The sequence below is a fragment of the Megascapheus bottae genome, chromosome 5 (genome assembly GCF_031878675.1).
Source record: "Megascapheus bottae isolate mThoBot1 chromosome 5, mThoBot2.hap1, whole genome shotgun sequence".
NCBI classification, from domain to species: domain Eukaryota; kingdom Metazoa; phylum Chordata; class Mammalia; order Rodentia; family Geomyidae; genus Megascapheus; species Megascapheus bottae.
Genome location: NC_143513.1, coordinates 51,566,478 through 51,582,208, shown reverse-complemented (window position 1 = coordinate 51,582,208; position 15,731 = coordinate 51,566,478). Strand labels below are relative to the sequence as shown.

General features: G+C 38.4%; 1 protein-coding gene across 1 annotated transcript in view; it reads right to left on the bottom strand.

The window, feature by feature from the left end:
• The window catches only part of Asb4 (ankyrin repeat and SOCS box containing 4), a 47,916-nt gene that overhangs the window by 20,998 nt on the left and 11,187 nt on the right, over nt 1-15,731 (bottom strand). The window contains exon 2 of the mRNA XM_090332350.1: nt 12,567-12,866. Coding sequence (XP_090188476.1) covers nt 12,567-12,866 — 300 coding nt within the window. The remainder of the gene's footprint in view (nt 1-12,566; nt 12,867-15,731) is intronic.

Below are 15,731 nucleotides of genomic sequence, written 5' to 3'. Positions count from 1 at the left end.
TGTTCACTACTATGAAGAGAATTGATACTTAATATAGTCAAAGTGGGAAGATGTATTGCCATACCCAAAACAAATAATGGTCCAGAGTCCCACTATGGGACAAAGAAAGAGCCAGTTGTGGAGTCCTGAACCTCACTAGAGTTTCCTGGTCAGGTTATTAAGTGGCAGCATTTAGGAGGGAAGGGTGGAATCTCAAAGAAGTTTCCACTCGAGTTGTTTTGCTCCCTGTAGCTAGTGAATGGAACAGTCAAGGTTTCCATCATGAGAGTCTTACTCTAGAACTTACATTCTGAAGGAACTACTTGGAGCTCCCATTTTCACATCAAGCCAGGCACACCAGAATCCAGTGACCTGCCTTGATCTGATTAGCAGTGGCAGGGAAGAACGGATTATAATAGAATCTGCTTTCTCATCATCAAAGGCTGTGAACAACACATTTTAGATGCCGGAAGAGTACAGATTCATTGACTGACATTTTAAGTGTATAGTTGAGGCAATAACAACAACAACAACAACAATAATCCCGGAATGGGGCAGTAGTAAAGTCACAGGACAGACCCAAGACTCTAAATGGGCCTTGTAGGCAAGACACTCTAGTAAAAGTAAGGCGGCACCATCTAGGAGATAAAATCGGTGCTCCATTGAGATCAATCTACAGCTAAAAAATGAGCTTCATTCAATGCCTACCTACCCCTTGTTCCATGCTTTACTATGCACAGGATGGTAGTAGCCTTCATCTCAGGGCATAGTGTAAAGATTGAAGTAAGCGTGGTTACCTATTATGAAATCTTGCCCTTTTTCCTCAGGGCTCCCCTGACTTAACCTGGGTAAAGTCAACTTTGGTTACAGATCGTGAATGTACTTCCTACTACCGTTCTTTGGTTGGTGTGATGCTCTTCATTAAAAGATATTTCTGAGCCAGGCACCGATAACTCAGCCCTGTGATACTACCTACTCAGGAGTCTGAGATGGAATGACTAAGGTTCAAAGTCAGCCTGGCAGAAAAGTCCAAGAAACTTTTCTCCAATTAATCAGCAAAAATGCCACCTGGAGGTGTGCCTCAAGTGGTAGAGGCCATCCATGAGAGAGAGAGAGCCGAGTAGGATCTCAATGCTCTAAGTTCAAGGCTTGATACCACAGAGGGGGGGGGAATCATCATCATCATCATCACAATAGCATGTCTGAGGGCCACTACCTTTCTATGACCACAAGTATGCAAAGGATAGGAATGCTAGGCTAGGTTCCAGAGATTTGTTTTCAGGTATCTCCCTTAGTGTGCATCCCAGTGGCAGGACTGGACATTACCACCCAGTAGCTGTCATGGATATGGGGTAAGACCTCTTCTGACTGCCAGACATGTGTTTTCTCTCAGAAAAGAGAAGGATCTCTTAATCCGTTCCCATTGGCCATGTAAATAGTATAAACTTTTAGAAAGCTGGCCTGGGCTTATTTTTTTTCCCTCAATTCAGATGGTTTTTTGCATCTTCTATATTTGTGTGTTTCTTTAGTTAGCATAATGGAAAACTGAGATTGGAGCCTCAGGCTCTTGTCTGATTTAACCATTACCTCTGATCCCAGGCCCTTGAGTTCCTACTAAAATTGTTTAGATTAGCTCCTACAAGTTATTACTTAGAGAGGTTACAGAGAAAACACTCCATTTCTGTTTCTCAATCTTTTATTTTTTGCTAAATGGTGTTTAAAATGGTCAGAGGATAATAAGAACCAGGATCCTCTAAATAAAAAGGAAAAATGTGAGAGAGAAGTGCTGATAAGGAAAATCGGCCCAAGGAAATGTTGTCCAAGTGTTCATAGTGATAAAATAAAGATGGTGCACTTAGGCTGAAAACTCAGGACACCTGTCACATGTAGGTCTCTTGCTAAGAGAACATAAAACTAACAAAGCCAGTTGAGAAAAGGAAGTCTGTGATGGTGGGGCAGGGCGGGGGAGGAGAGAGAAAAACCTCTTAGGATTACTCAGGACTGTGTTAAGGAACTTAAAGGTGAGAAAAGAGACCATGATCATCTTACAAGTGAAGCCAGAGAAAGAAAAGGGGGAAGAGAAACTTTTAACAGTTAAGTTTAGTGACAGGGATATTTAACTTGCATCTAGTTATTTCTATTATTTACACCTTGCTATATCACACTGGTGGAGGCAGAAATTGGAATTGATCAAAGTAGTGCTTTTAATTAAAGAATTTAATTTTAAGGAAAAGGAATGAATGAATTCTTTTAGAAAATATATCTTTTTCAATTACTTATCATCACTTTTTTGCATTGTTGGAGATATTCAGAAAATCCAGACAGAGATTTTTGTCCTGTTGAGGAGGAAAACTCAGCAATCCAGGTCAAGAGGATACTTTTTGACTTCACACCTTCTTTAAACTAGCAAATGAAGGAATGGCAGAGAAACTATGGAAGAGGGTTGGGGGACACATTTTGAAAGAAACCTCGACTGAATTTCATGTCTTTGAATTAAATGTTTTTCTTTTTAGCTATACTCAGCTGCCATCCTTTCATTCTTTTAAAGCCTTTAAGAATATCTCATGGGATGAAATTTTTTTCCAGCTGATAGGACTTCTCTAGATCATGTCATCTGAACACCAACTTGTCTTCTAAATTTTTTAATCAGTCAGCTGTCTCAGAAGGTTGTTCAGTGTGCAATTTCCAGCAGGACAACAGGTCATCGAGAACTCCAACCAAACAGAAACAGCTTGGTCACAGTGTAACAGGCCGTGTGAACCGTTACCTCATTTAAGGTCTCTGACTTTCTGATTCTACATCTATAAAAATGACGACGTGTCCCTTGCATGGTTGTTGCCAAGATTAAATGAGGTGTGTTTGAACACACCTGATATACCCCAATTGTGGACGTTCAATATATGTTATTTTCCCTCCCTTTCTTCTCTTCATATGCATTTTTACTGGTAACATCAATTTCCTGTATAGGTGGAGCTGATGCTGCTAACTTTATTAAGCTAGATTTTTCCATTAAGTATTTATCCTTATTCATTAGCTTGGAGGAGTGGTGCACACAGATATTAAATTATTTACTCAAGTTTAATGAATGAAATTGAAAACCTTTTTCCCCTGCTTAACATGAATGTGCCCTTTTCAGTATGCAGAGCTTTGCTGCATTTATTCAGAAGCTATTGCTAAGTGCTTAGTTTGGAACACAGGATTAATGAGCCTGGAGAAATGGCGTTGGTCACCATGACAACCCAACTAGCTTTTGCTCTGCTCCCAGCTCAAACAAGGGATGCAGGATGCTTAACTCTGGCCTGCAGTATATAGCTGCAGAATATAGTTCTTTCTCATAGATCTGACTCCCTGTTGCTATCTCCAATTACTCCTTAATTCCCTGGGATAAATAAATAAAAGAACACCCCTGCTTCTTTAGGGTTTTGCTACCCCCGCCCCCAGGTATACCACCAAACTTCCTTCCAAAATACATTTATCTCAACATCAGCTCCTGAAATTGTGGCATCTGATTGACACTCTACTTCGGCACACAAATCCCTGCCATTTTTCTCCATATGAATGACAGACTCAATGCCCTGGGATCTAATTCTCTTCAGTGACTTCCTCCTCCATCCTGACTTTCTGACTGACCCTACAGTCACTCCAGGACAGAGGCATTACCTGACACTTATGAGTCTTCAAAAATCCCTAATTTATATACCCAGTTCTTTACCCATCCCCTTCTATCTTTGCAGCTTGCTTGCTTAATGTCCTGTACAACCATTCTGTGAATCCTTCTCTGTGTTCTCTATCCTTACTCTCACCAGCTCATCCAGTTGTTCCATATGACAAAACTAGAACTTTCACCTCCTTCCATTTCCTCATAGATGTACCAGTGCTAAGAGTAATCTTAAGATCTAAGAGTCAGGGAACCTAACTATTAGCTGTGATCGCAGTGGCTGCACCCAAGAGGCTGGATGCTGTACAAGAGTGATGCCATCCCAAAGTCAATTATGAAAACTCCAGAAAACTCACCAATCCAATGCGTCTTTTCCTCACTTATTTTCTAGTGCTCTCCTCCAATCTCCTCTTGTTTTGCTTTACATGGAAGATGCTCTCCCTTCAAAAGGAGACTTTCCCGAAGCCATAATAGTTTGCCTAATCTCTTCACTTTGCCTGTGGCTGTAACAAAACTGGAAGTTTCCCCTCTGAAAGCAATCCTTCTACCCCTTCTGAATCTATTTCCCAAGATTCACAGAACCCCAATGCCTGCTTTCTTAAATCTATGCCTTCTGAGTCAATTTTCCATTCATTTTTAAAATTAAACTGATAGGCAAACACTAATCAAATAAGGTATAAGTGCTAAAAAGGGATGTGTGTGTGTGTGTGTGTGTGTGTGTGTGTGTGTGTGTGTTCTCAAAATATAGGCATTGAAGGAGTTCAAGAAGAATGGTCTTCCGAAAAGAAGTGTAAACTTAAGTCTTTCATAGGAGCAGATTTAGCTTACTGAAGAGAAGACAGTAGAACATTCTAGACAGGATTTATAGCCTGTCTTTTCTAAATAATTCAACACCTAGAATGTCAGCTATTAGGCCTTAATCTAATAAGCTTTATTTTCCTCTTGAGGTAATGACTATTAATCATTTTTTTTTTGCCAGTCCTGGGCTTGAGCTCAGGGCCTGGACACTGTCCTTGGACTTTCTCGAGGCTAGAGCTCTACCACTTGAGCCTCAGCACCACTTCTGGCTTTTTTCTATGCATGTGGTACTGAGGAATAGAACCTGGGTCTTCGTGCATGCTAGGCAAGCACTCAACCACTAGGCCAAACTCCCAGCCCCCAATAATCTTATAAAAAATCAATCGATAAATACAGATTTCTCTGATGAAAACCTACCTCAATCCCCTACAGTACAGCTAATAGTCAAACAACTTACCTAGATGTTACTTGATCCATCTTAAGCACAAGCAGCTAGTCAAGCATTACAAAACAGCTCAGGAAAGCTTCCAGTGTAATAGATGAAGATAATAAAAACAGAGAATCACAATCTATAGTGAATGTCCCAGAAAGGAGAGCATCGAGATAAATGTAAAACAGGAAAGACACGGTAATTAGAAGAAGTGTCCAGGAGGTCTAATATTCAAATGGCAATTCAAGGAAGACAGCATAGGGAAATCAGAGGAAAAGAATTTGTGCGGGATATAACTCGGGAATCTGTCTCAGAATTGATAGACAAACATTTTGGAGAATTGAAAGGTCCAGGACACTGGAGAAAAATAAACTCACCAAGGCACATGGATCAGTGTATATGTTCAGAAAATTCAAGTGGAAAAGAAAATTTGAAGTTCCCCAGGCATCGATAACAGGTTACACACGAACAGAAAGGAAATAAAAGCCACTCTGCAATATTGGAAAACTAAGCAATGAAACAGGGCTCCATGGGAGAAAAAGATCGTGAATTTAGACTTCTGTGCCAGTCAAGGCCAAATCCATGCATGGCTTGCTCCACATACATAGTTTTGATTGAAGAAGACTTGAGAGGTAAGCAACAAAATCCAACATGGAAGACAGGAAAAAAAGAATGTTTGGGATGAGGTCAAAAGAGGATTCCAGAGTGAAAGTAGTTCACTAAAGGTGGGAGTCTAAAGGTCCCAGAAAAGACTGTTCAAGAAAAAATGAAGTTGATAAATACTAATTTACTATTTCATTTTTAAAATATTTAATTATTTAATATTTCCTTTTCAATGAAGTATTTTAAGGCGAAAATTTTGTGGAGACAGATATAGATGTATGTCTATCTACAGATTTATTTATTTATTTATATCTGTATAGATACACAGATAAACAAATAAATATATGGAGGATATTGTAAAGAGAAGATTTTTGTAGGTTTTATTTTATTTAGCTAAGTGGGAGTTTACACTTTTAATTTTAAATGTTGGCAAAAGTTTTGAAGTAAAAATATCAATGAGTATATAGAAAATAAGCAAGCCATAATTGAAATAAAATAAAACAAGACAATTCACAGCAGAGAAAACAAGACACTGTTGTCTTGGACTTCCTGATTTTCTATAAGTGGCCTAGTTACAATGCAAGTGTATTGTGAGGCTGGGGGAGGAGCATGGTCCTAAGTAATGGAGAGGAAAAGGTCAGGTGCTCATCCTTGCACTCCAACCAATCAATTTATTAACAAACACTGCTTGAATTTCTATTTCATCTTTTTCTATTTTTAGGCATAAATAAATGGTACTTATTTGACAGCATGTAGCTAAAAAATCCCACAAATCCAATTAAGCAAATAAATGATTGCCCCTAAGGAGGAAATAATTGAATACTTTGTTTTTCACAATCAATCTTGAGTGTCTTATCTCTTTACTATCTTTCAAACAATTCTACATATCTTCCACCTCATTTATTGAGCACATTTTTTTACAAGTCTTGAATCTCCCATGATGAAATAGATATCTTTTTTCTTATACTTCAATCGCTGCTTTTTCCTAATATGCAGAAATGCAATTGATTTTTGTCCATTGATCAAACATCTAGTGCCTCTGCTATAACCGGTAACAAATTCTATTTGAGGGTACGTTTTTGTGTGTGTGCGTGTGTGTGTGTGTGTGTGTGTGTGTGTGTGTGTGTTGTTGACAAACATGTGAAATAAGGCTGGTTTTACTTCTTTCTTTCCACTCTTCTTCATACATGATTTATTTCTCTTTTCTTCTTTATATTAGTGAGGACCTCCAGGATAGGGCTAAAGAGACCTGGACAGACTGGTCAATTTTTTCCAGTCCTGACCCGAACACAGATGCTATGAAAATTCTACCCAACGCTGCTCAGGGCTGCTTATACATTACAACGTGTAGGATAATTTCTTACTTGGGCCGCTCTCTAAGAGTTGCAAGGAACTGCTTTCTGTCAGGGTATAAATGAAATATGGTCTCTGAACTAATTTCAAGTTTTCTCACTCATTGCAGAAATGACTGGAGTGACGTGACCAGAAAACAAAGCTTTTAGGAGGCATTTTCTGTTAACGGAAAGTCTCTGAGCAGGAAAAGGTCAGCAATTCCCATTACTTATAATTTCCTATAACTGCTTCTTTCTGTGTGTAGCAAGGAAGCCTTACTTTTAGTTTATATAATGAAATAAAGTATTGCTTAAAATTAATTTTAATAAGGAACAACAATTTGAAGAGAAATCAAATTCTGCTAACCAGAGTACAAACAATAGGGGAAATGCAGCAGAAATCGGGGTAATTTTTCAAATGGCTTAGATGATCAGACTTGGGCTATCCCAATATATAACACAAGAAGAAAAAAAAATGGAAAGCACTGAGGTGGTGTGAGAGAGATGTCAGTCCAGCAGGTAGATTTATTTACTGATTAAAGTGAAGGCCAGTGACACCTTTCCTTATTCTATCACTTCACTGAACAGGAAATTTCCTAACATGCTGCATGACTTGTGTCATTGTCATACTAAGTAGCAGAGGGCAGTTATTAAAGGGTCTGGTCTTACCCTGATGATCCATTCTACAGACAACATTTGAATTTTTATGGTTTTCCTGCAGTAACAGTTTTTCCTCCTACTGTCAGGATTTGCTTCATGCAGAGTAAAGCAAGCAGCTTTCATTTTCATCTTACAAAAAGGAAGAGGTAGAATAATGATATGCAGCTTAGCAGCCCACTAACCCTGACCTGACTCTTTCTCATCCTAGGAAAAATGCAGGTTGCAGAGAGAGGGAGGTTTGCACTGAGGTAAACAAGGCCTACTTACTGATTGCCATTATACTAATACCAAAGGAAACAAAGGCCAGAAAATGCAGATGCGGGGGGGGGGGTGTTAAGTAGAAAAGAAAACAGAAAAATATCAGACACATCCAGCAAGGGGACAAAGCAGGCTGTGCAATACTGACAAAACCAGAGAAAATCCTTTAAGAGAAAATTGCATGCAATTTTTTGGACTCAATTAGCCTTTTCTACAGAGAGCACTTTTCTACAAAGAGCCCATTAAAGAGCAAATGAAATTACATCAGTTTTCAGTTGCCATGGCATTGCTTCTTCCTCTAATGGACCTCTCTGGTCCTGAGTTTAATGTTAGCCCGACTTATTTTCCGTGTCTATGTACTGTCTCAGTTCCCTCTGTCCAGCGACCAAGTGATGTATATGATTTCTCCCCCAAAGTGCTCATGACAATGATCCCAGAGAAAATTCAGTCCTTGGCTCTGTCACCAGACTGGAAAGGTGAAACTGACCGTGAACTTAACCAGTTTCTATTCACTAGATGACATAAAACCCTATTCATGTTCTCAGGATTCCTGGAGTCCCTAAGAGACTAGTCAGGAATTGGATATTAGGTACTTTCTATAAAGCAAGAGCCTGAGGACAGAGAAAATGCATAGGAAGGGAGAGGAAGATGTACAGACTAGAAGAATGACCTTCTCCTGTAGTTCTCCCAGCCATTAGGAGAGAAACTGCTTCCAGTTATCTGACCCACAATTTTGCCTTTCTATTGATTCCTATTTGCCAAGTGTCATATGTACAATATGTAATATGCATTTCATACATATTACACACATCCATACATATATAATCTCACAAATAAATAACTTTAGTAATAGATTTGTCTTTGTGAAATTAGGCAGAGTAAAAAATAAAGCTAAAAAATAAAGCTATGACATTACTTATTATTTGTTTTATTGATATTATTTGATATTATTACTTATTGTTTGATATGCTATTACCTATTATTTTCTGACATTCACAGTCATGCACAAGTTTTAGAAAAATGAATCTATTCAGTTACTACTCTTCTCTATAAAAGGCTCATTAAAAAGATTTTGTGTCAACAATTGATTTATTGTGCAAGTACTAGAAAGTGAACACAGGAACTTATGGTCTAGCACTTCAGCCAAACCTTAGTTTTTTTCTTTTATGTAGTTTGTTTTGTACATATTACTTTACACTTTGCAAAGAGATCGCCTCCAGTGAAAAATCTCCTGTGTCTTTTTCCTTACAGGTGAACAGCATTACTGCTTTTACAGTAACAATTATTATTAACATTATTTTTAATACCTGCATGATATGCAAGTAGCACAAATTAAAGTTTTATTCAATATGTGCATATCTTTAATTTTTTTCAGTAATATAAGTGACTGTGCAACCTAAATTCTCGAGGACAAATTGTTAATACCTGATATAGACAAAGATCTCTTCAGACATAAAGAATAGAGGAAAAAATAATGGCAATTGTAGTCACCAAAATTGAAAATCACTGGTAAGAAAATGAAAATGAAAGCCAAAGAACAATTAAAATATATGCAGGCTGCATACTTAATAAAAGACTAGTATAAGGGCCAGGAGTTTGGCCTACTGATAGAGTGCTTGCCTAGCATGCACGAAGGCCCGGGTTCAATTCCTTGGTACCACAGAATTGGTGCTGTTGCTCAAGTGGTAGAGTTCTAGCCTTGAGAAAGCCCAAGGACAGTGCTCATGCCCTGAGCTCAAGTCCAGGACTGGCAAAAAAAAAAAAAAAAAGATTAGTATCTAGAATATGCAAAGACCAATAAACAGTAATATGTAAAGATTTTTGATAATAAGAAATCAAATAATCCATTCAAGAAAATAAAAGAGCTGGGTGTCTGTGGCTCATACTTGGAATCTTAGTTGACTCAAGAGGCTGAGATCTGAGGATTATGGTTCAAAACCAACTGGGGCAGAAAAAAACATGAGACTCTTATATCTAGTTAACCACCAGAAAATCGAAAGTGGAGGTGGGGCTCAAAGTGGTAGAGCAAAGTGGCTTTGAGCAAAAGAGCTCAGGGTCAGCACCCAAGTCCTGAATTCAATACCCAAAAGCAACAAAAGAAAAAAGCAAACTTAAATACATGAAAATATATCTTATGAAAATTCAAACTAAAAACATAGTGTGACATTAATTATGGCTATTAGATGGCTACAGAAAATCAATATCTTCACATAATTGAGTTTTGGAAAAGATGGGGACCAACTGGAACTTTCACACATTGCTAGTAGAAATAGAAATTCAAATAGCCACTTTGGAAAAACAGTATGACAGTGTCTTCTAAATTTACCATTCAGCTCATCTCACTCACAGTTATTTTTCCTAAATACTTAAGGCATATCCATATAAGAATCTGCATGTAAATGTTAAGATCAATATTTTTTCTTTTATTTTCAGAATTGATAAGAATAAGGGATATCCCAAATAGCCCTCTATTGGTGAATGGATGAACTGCATTGAAAATATATGTATTCAGCAATTAAAATGTGAGATTTATTTGCAACCACATGGCTGAATCTCAAATTCCTTGTAATAACTGGAATATAACAGACTCAAAAGCCTACATATTATACAATTCAACTTATATGATACTCTGTGGTGGAAAAAAATAACTATAGGGCCAGAAAGTTTCAGAGATTAGAGGGCTTTGGGAGAAAGGAAAAGACCCAAAAAGTATTACACCACTTTCAAGATGATTATGGTGACAGTTTCATAAACATAGTCTATCTCAAAAATAGTGAATTTGGCTGTGGATCTTTCTGTGTGAAAATTGGACTCTCATAGTCTGATTTTTATTTTATTTGTTTTTTTTTATCAGTCCTGGAGCTTAAACTGGGGGTCTGGGCACTGTTGCTGAGCTTCTTTTTATTATTATATTTTTTTGTGCCAGTCCTGGAGAATGGGCTCAGGGCCTGATCACTGCGCTTGTACTTTCTCAAGGCCAGAGCTCTGTTGCTTGAGCCACAGCACCTCTCCTGTTTTTTTTTTTTTCCTATGTGTGTGCTACCAAAGAATTAAACCGGGGTCTTCATGTACGCTAGGCAAACACTCTACCACTAGGCCAAACTCCCAGCCCTGTTGCTGAGCTTCTTTTGCTCAAGGCTAGCACTCTATCACTTAAGCCACAGTGCCACTTTTGGTTTTTTCTGTGTATGTGGTAATGACGAATCCACCCCAGGGCTTCATGCATGCTAGGCAAGCACTCTAGCATTAGGCCACACTCCTGGCCCTTGCCTGACTTTTAAAAACATTAATCTCACAGCCATTACTACATGCATGCTTCTTGCTCATGTTATTCAATAAAAATTACATTAAAAAGATACACACACATATGCACACGCACACATGCGCGCACGCGCGCACACACACACACACACACACACACACACACACACACACACACACACTGCAATATTACTATCTGGCCCTTTTCTTGACAATGAAACTCTGAACCTCTTTATCTTTCACTCCTTTCCCTGATGCCCATCTTAATGCGTCAAGTTGGGATGTTTTCAAATTCTGTTTCCATCTTCCTACCTTGGTCATGGGTGCAAGCCCCCATCCTCTTTCAGTCTATTCCCCTAGACTTTGATAGCAGCTTCCTTGCTGGTCTGCCTGCCTCCATTTTTGTGTTCCTCTGATCCATTCTTTGCCTAACTCAAGAATGATGGTGGAAATAGGCGCAGTCGTCTTGTTTAAAACCTCTCGAGGTGTGTATTTTCAAGCCTCACAGCTTGGCCTCCAAAAGGCTCTGTGCCGTTTATGACCCAATATCATTTTGTGGCATGGTCCTCTACCCTCTTTGTCCTTTATACTCAACCCTATGTCTTTCATAAGGGGCCATTTGTTTTGTAATCCAAGCCTGCTGTCCCCCTTGCACTTTGCCCTAGACAGCCTCCTCCTCACCAGTTCCCTTTTAATGGCATCTTCCTCCTTATTCTTATGGTTACAGTTGACGCATCATACCCTTACGGAAGTCTCCACGTACTTTATTTATAAAAGCTCACTGATAACCTTTTAACGTTCATTCATAACTCCTGCTTCCTCCTTCTTAGCACTGTCCTTCAGTATAGTTATGTAAATAAGAATTTATGCCAGGGATGGTGGCTCAGGCCTACAACACTAGCCACTCAGGAGGCTGAGGATCATGGATCAAACCCAGCCTGGGCACAATTAACCACCAGAAAACCAGAAGTGGCCCTGTGGTAGTAGGGTGGTAGTCTTGAGCTGAAGAGTTTAGGGACAACACCCAGGTTCAAGTCCCATGACTGACAAAAAAAAAAAAAAGAATTTACGTATTGAAGAACTAATTTTGTTTCTGTTATATCACCTGCTGGATTATATTTTCTTTGAGGAAAGGAATTATTTTCTCTTCTTTATTTACTTAAGCTCATCTCTTGATTTAATGGGAGCTAAGTAAGTATTTGTGAAGGTACACTTCCCATATTTAAAAAATAGGAAGATTTCAAGATAATCACCCCTGAATGACCTCAGCTAGCAGAACTAACTATATACCTATGTGCATGTGTACACATCTATAAATATATGTGTGTATTTCATGTCTATAAATGTGTCTACATATGTAGATATATGTGTATATACATGTATATATGTATTCAGTTTGAGAGCTGCAATTATGTGATTGTTTCATTTTTACATATGTACACACACACACACACACACACAAACACAAACACACACATACACACCTTAGGGCCCCTGAACAGGCAGGAGCATAAAATACACATATCCCATTGCCTGAGTGGGGATTTCTAAGTATTAAAACAGTTAGCATGTAAGCAGAAAGGCTTACCTCTCCACACCAGCTGCTTAGCACAGAGAATGGAGCTTGGTGTGGTGCAAAAGTGCAAAGCCGTGTGTCCACTCAGGGAATAGCAATTGAGCTTTGCGCCACGGTCACAGAGGATCTTCACGCAGTCTACGTTGGCCATTTCACAAGCCACGTGGAGAGGAGTCTTCCCATTGGGTCTACAGTTGATTGTAGCATTATGGTCCAGAAGCACCAGAAGACATTCCACGTGGCCAAACAAGACTGCGATGTGCAGGCCTGTTGCCCAGGAAGACTTTAATTTGTAGCTAGGCAACCAGTAACCTTAAAAAGAAGAGAAAGGGAATGTTAACTTCTTTATCCAAGGATGGCTCTTGGTTTTAGGAGAACTTTGACAAAGTATTGTATTTGGATCATATTTATAAAATTGAGGGGGAAGCTCAGAGATTTTAGTTGGAAGGTTTTTGTTCTTGTTGTTTTGAGACAAGGACTCTTTACTAGCTGGCCTTGAACTCTTGATCTTTTTGCTTCAGCCTTTGAGTGCTGGGATTTCAGGTAGGGCCAACTTTGCCTGGCTGTAATGGGCATTTTGTTTGAACTTCATTTATAGGAAAGGGACACAACCTGACACTTGTCCAAAAGCACTGGGCATGTGAAATTGTAACCCTTCTTATACAACCTTTAAAAATTCAAGGGGGAAATTGCCAAAACAAGTGTGTGTGTGTGTGTGTGTGTGTGTGTGTGTGTGTGTGTGTGTGTGCTGATTTACATGGAATTTATTTTCAAAGAACAATATAAAGCAAATCAAAAACATTTACAGAATGAAAGATTTCTTTTTAATGGGCTAGAATATAGATGGGGGTAAGAAAATGAAAAGAAGTAAAAAAGTAAGAGAAGTATATGAAATAAAAGCTTTGTCCTGTACAACTAAATTACAGCCAAAGCAAACAGGAAAAGCTGATGTATGGCATACTTAACTATACCCACAAAATATGAACATGTTCATTAGTCAAAAAAAGAATAGTTGTTCTTAGAGCTAGGAGCTTAGATAAATATTTTCCATTACATTATGGAATCTCTCATTCCTCCTCCTCCTCCTCCTCCTCCTCCTCCTCCTCCTCCTCCTCCTTCTCCTCCTCCTCTCTTCTTCTTCTTGTTCTTCTTCTTGTTCTTCTTCTTGTTCTTCTTCTTGTTCTTGTTCTTCTTCTTCTTCTTCTTCTTCTTCTTCTTCTTCTTCTCCTCCTCCTCCTCCTCCTTCTCCTTCTCCTTCTCCTTCTCCTTCTTCTCCTTCTTCTTCTCTTTCTCTCCCCCTCCTTTCCCTTTCCCCCCACTTCCTACTGACCTAAAATTTTAATATACAAAATTAATCCTTAATTTCCATATTTGACTAGCTATAGCTCAGGTGACTACACATTTTTCATATCAATACCATCCATGAGCTACTGCATTTAAACTCAGAGTGGGAAATGGACATTTGTTAGATAAAGAGGAGATAATGATGATAAGAGGAGGCCATAGAGGGCAAAAACAAAATGGACTTAAACACGGTTGAATCACAAGTTTGCTTTTAGGCTTTAGATATTCCACTAACAAGTGTAAAGTAAGCAGAATATGGTTTAATGGTCAGAAGACCTAGGTAGGGATTTAACAATACTCTTAAAATAAGACAACAGATAAATGGAATTGGCAAAATACTACTATAATCTTAATCACATCAATAAAAATGCAATGGGAAGTGAAAGCTGTGTTTCATGGAGTGCATGAGATCAGAATTATCTAGAATATTAGGTTACTTCTGGCACCAACCTGTATAAAGAGTGAGGAACAACTATACAGGGCAATCTGTGGGTGAGGACCACATTTAAAGTGAGCCTGTTGTTCTAGTAATTTTGGCTACTCAGGAGACTAAAATCTGAAGATCACAGTTCAAAGCCAGCCTGGACAGAAAAGTCCACAAGACCCTCTATCTCCAATTAACCACCAGAACACCAGGAGTGGCACTATGACTCAAGGTAGTAGGGTGCTAGTTTTGAGGGGAAAAAAAACAACAGGGTCAGTGTCCAGACATTGAATTCAAGCCCCAATATAAAAAATAAAAACTAAAATGAAAAAAAAGGGTGAGCTTGTAATCAGGTCTTAAAAGTTTTCCATTTTAGTAAACCTACCACAAGTAGAATGTTTCATGTATGCAGCGCAATAAAAGATCTCTGTACTGCAGACTCCAGTGAATATTATTTACAATACATGCTATGAAAAGTTGTTCTGGAGTGGTCAGTTTTATAACCTGGCCACAGATAAGAGCTTGCACACACTACAGCTTTGTTCCCAAAGGTTAAACAATTGAAAACAACCTGATTTTTCATCAATAGGAGAGTAAATTATAGTACCGGTATACAAGTGAGTACTGTATGGATATTAAAAGGAATCAGGCAGTTCTATGTAGACTAAAATCAGCAGACGACTACGTATATCATACAAGCTTATGAAAATATATTTTAAACACCTTGAACAAAAAACTGGTTATAGTAATGGCCTCCCAGAAGAACATGTAGGATGGGAGACAAAGACATGAACATGCTTGTCACTGAGTTTGTCTGTAGTAACATGAATATTTACTATCTTATTCATCCATTACACTTATTTATCTGTTTATTTAATTTCCTGTGCTGGGGCTTGAACTCAGATCCTCACATTCTTGGTTGGCTTTTACTTCTTAGAAAAATATTACAACTAAAACTTTGTCTCTCTCCAGGAGAATTTAAGTTAAAGATACCATTTGTAGGATTACAAATAATGCTGATCTATCCCACAGGAATAAATAAACCTAATTCAAAATTTCTCTTTCCATAACACAGTTTTTCCTCTAGTTTCTCTCTCCCATTCTCTCTCTCCCCTTCTCTGTCTCACTTTTTCTCTTTCTCTGTGCTTTTTCCATTCAGAATTCTGTCTAGCTTGCTTTCTCTCCTTCTCACAAATTCCTTATCCAAATCTACTCTTTCAAAAGAAATTCATTTATTTCCACTAATGTCAATGGGCAAATGGACTTAACATTCAGATTCTCCTTCAGGAGGAAGTATCTAAATATTTGTATGTATCTGTACTCAGTTAGTAGAATTAAGTTTAAGATAGTAGCGTACTATCTCAGTCACTGAGAAGACAGTATTTGTGTGCTTTTCCTAGCAGAGCTAC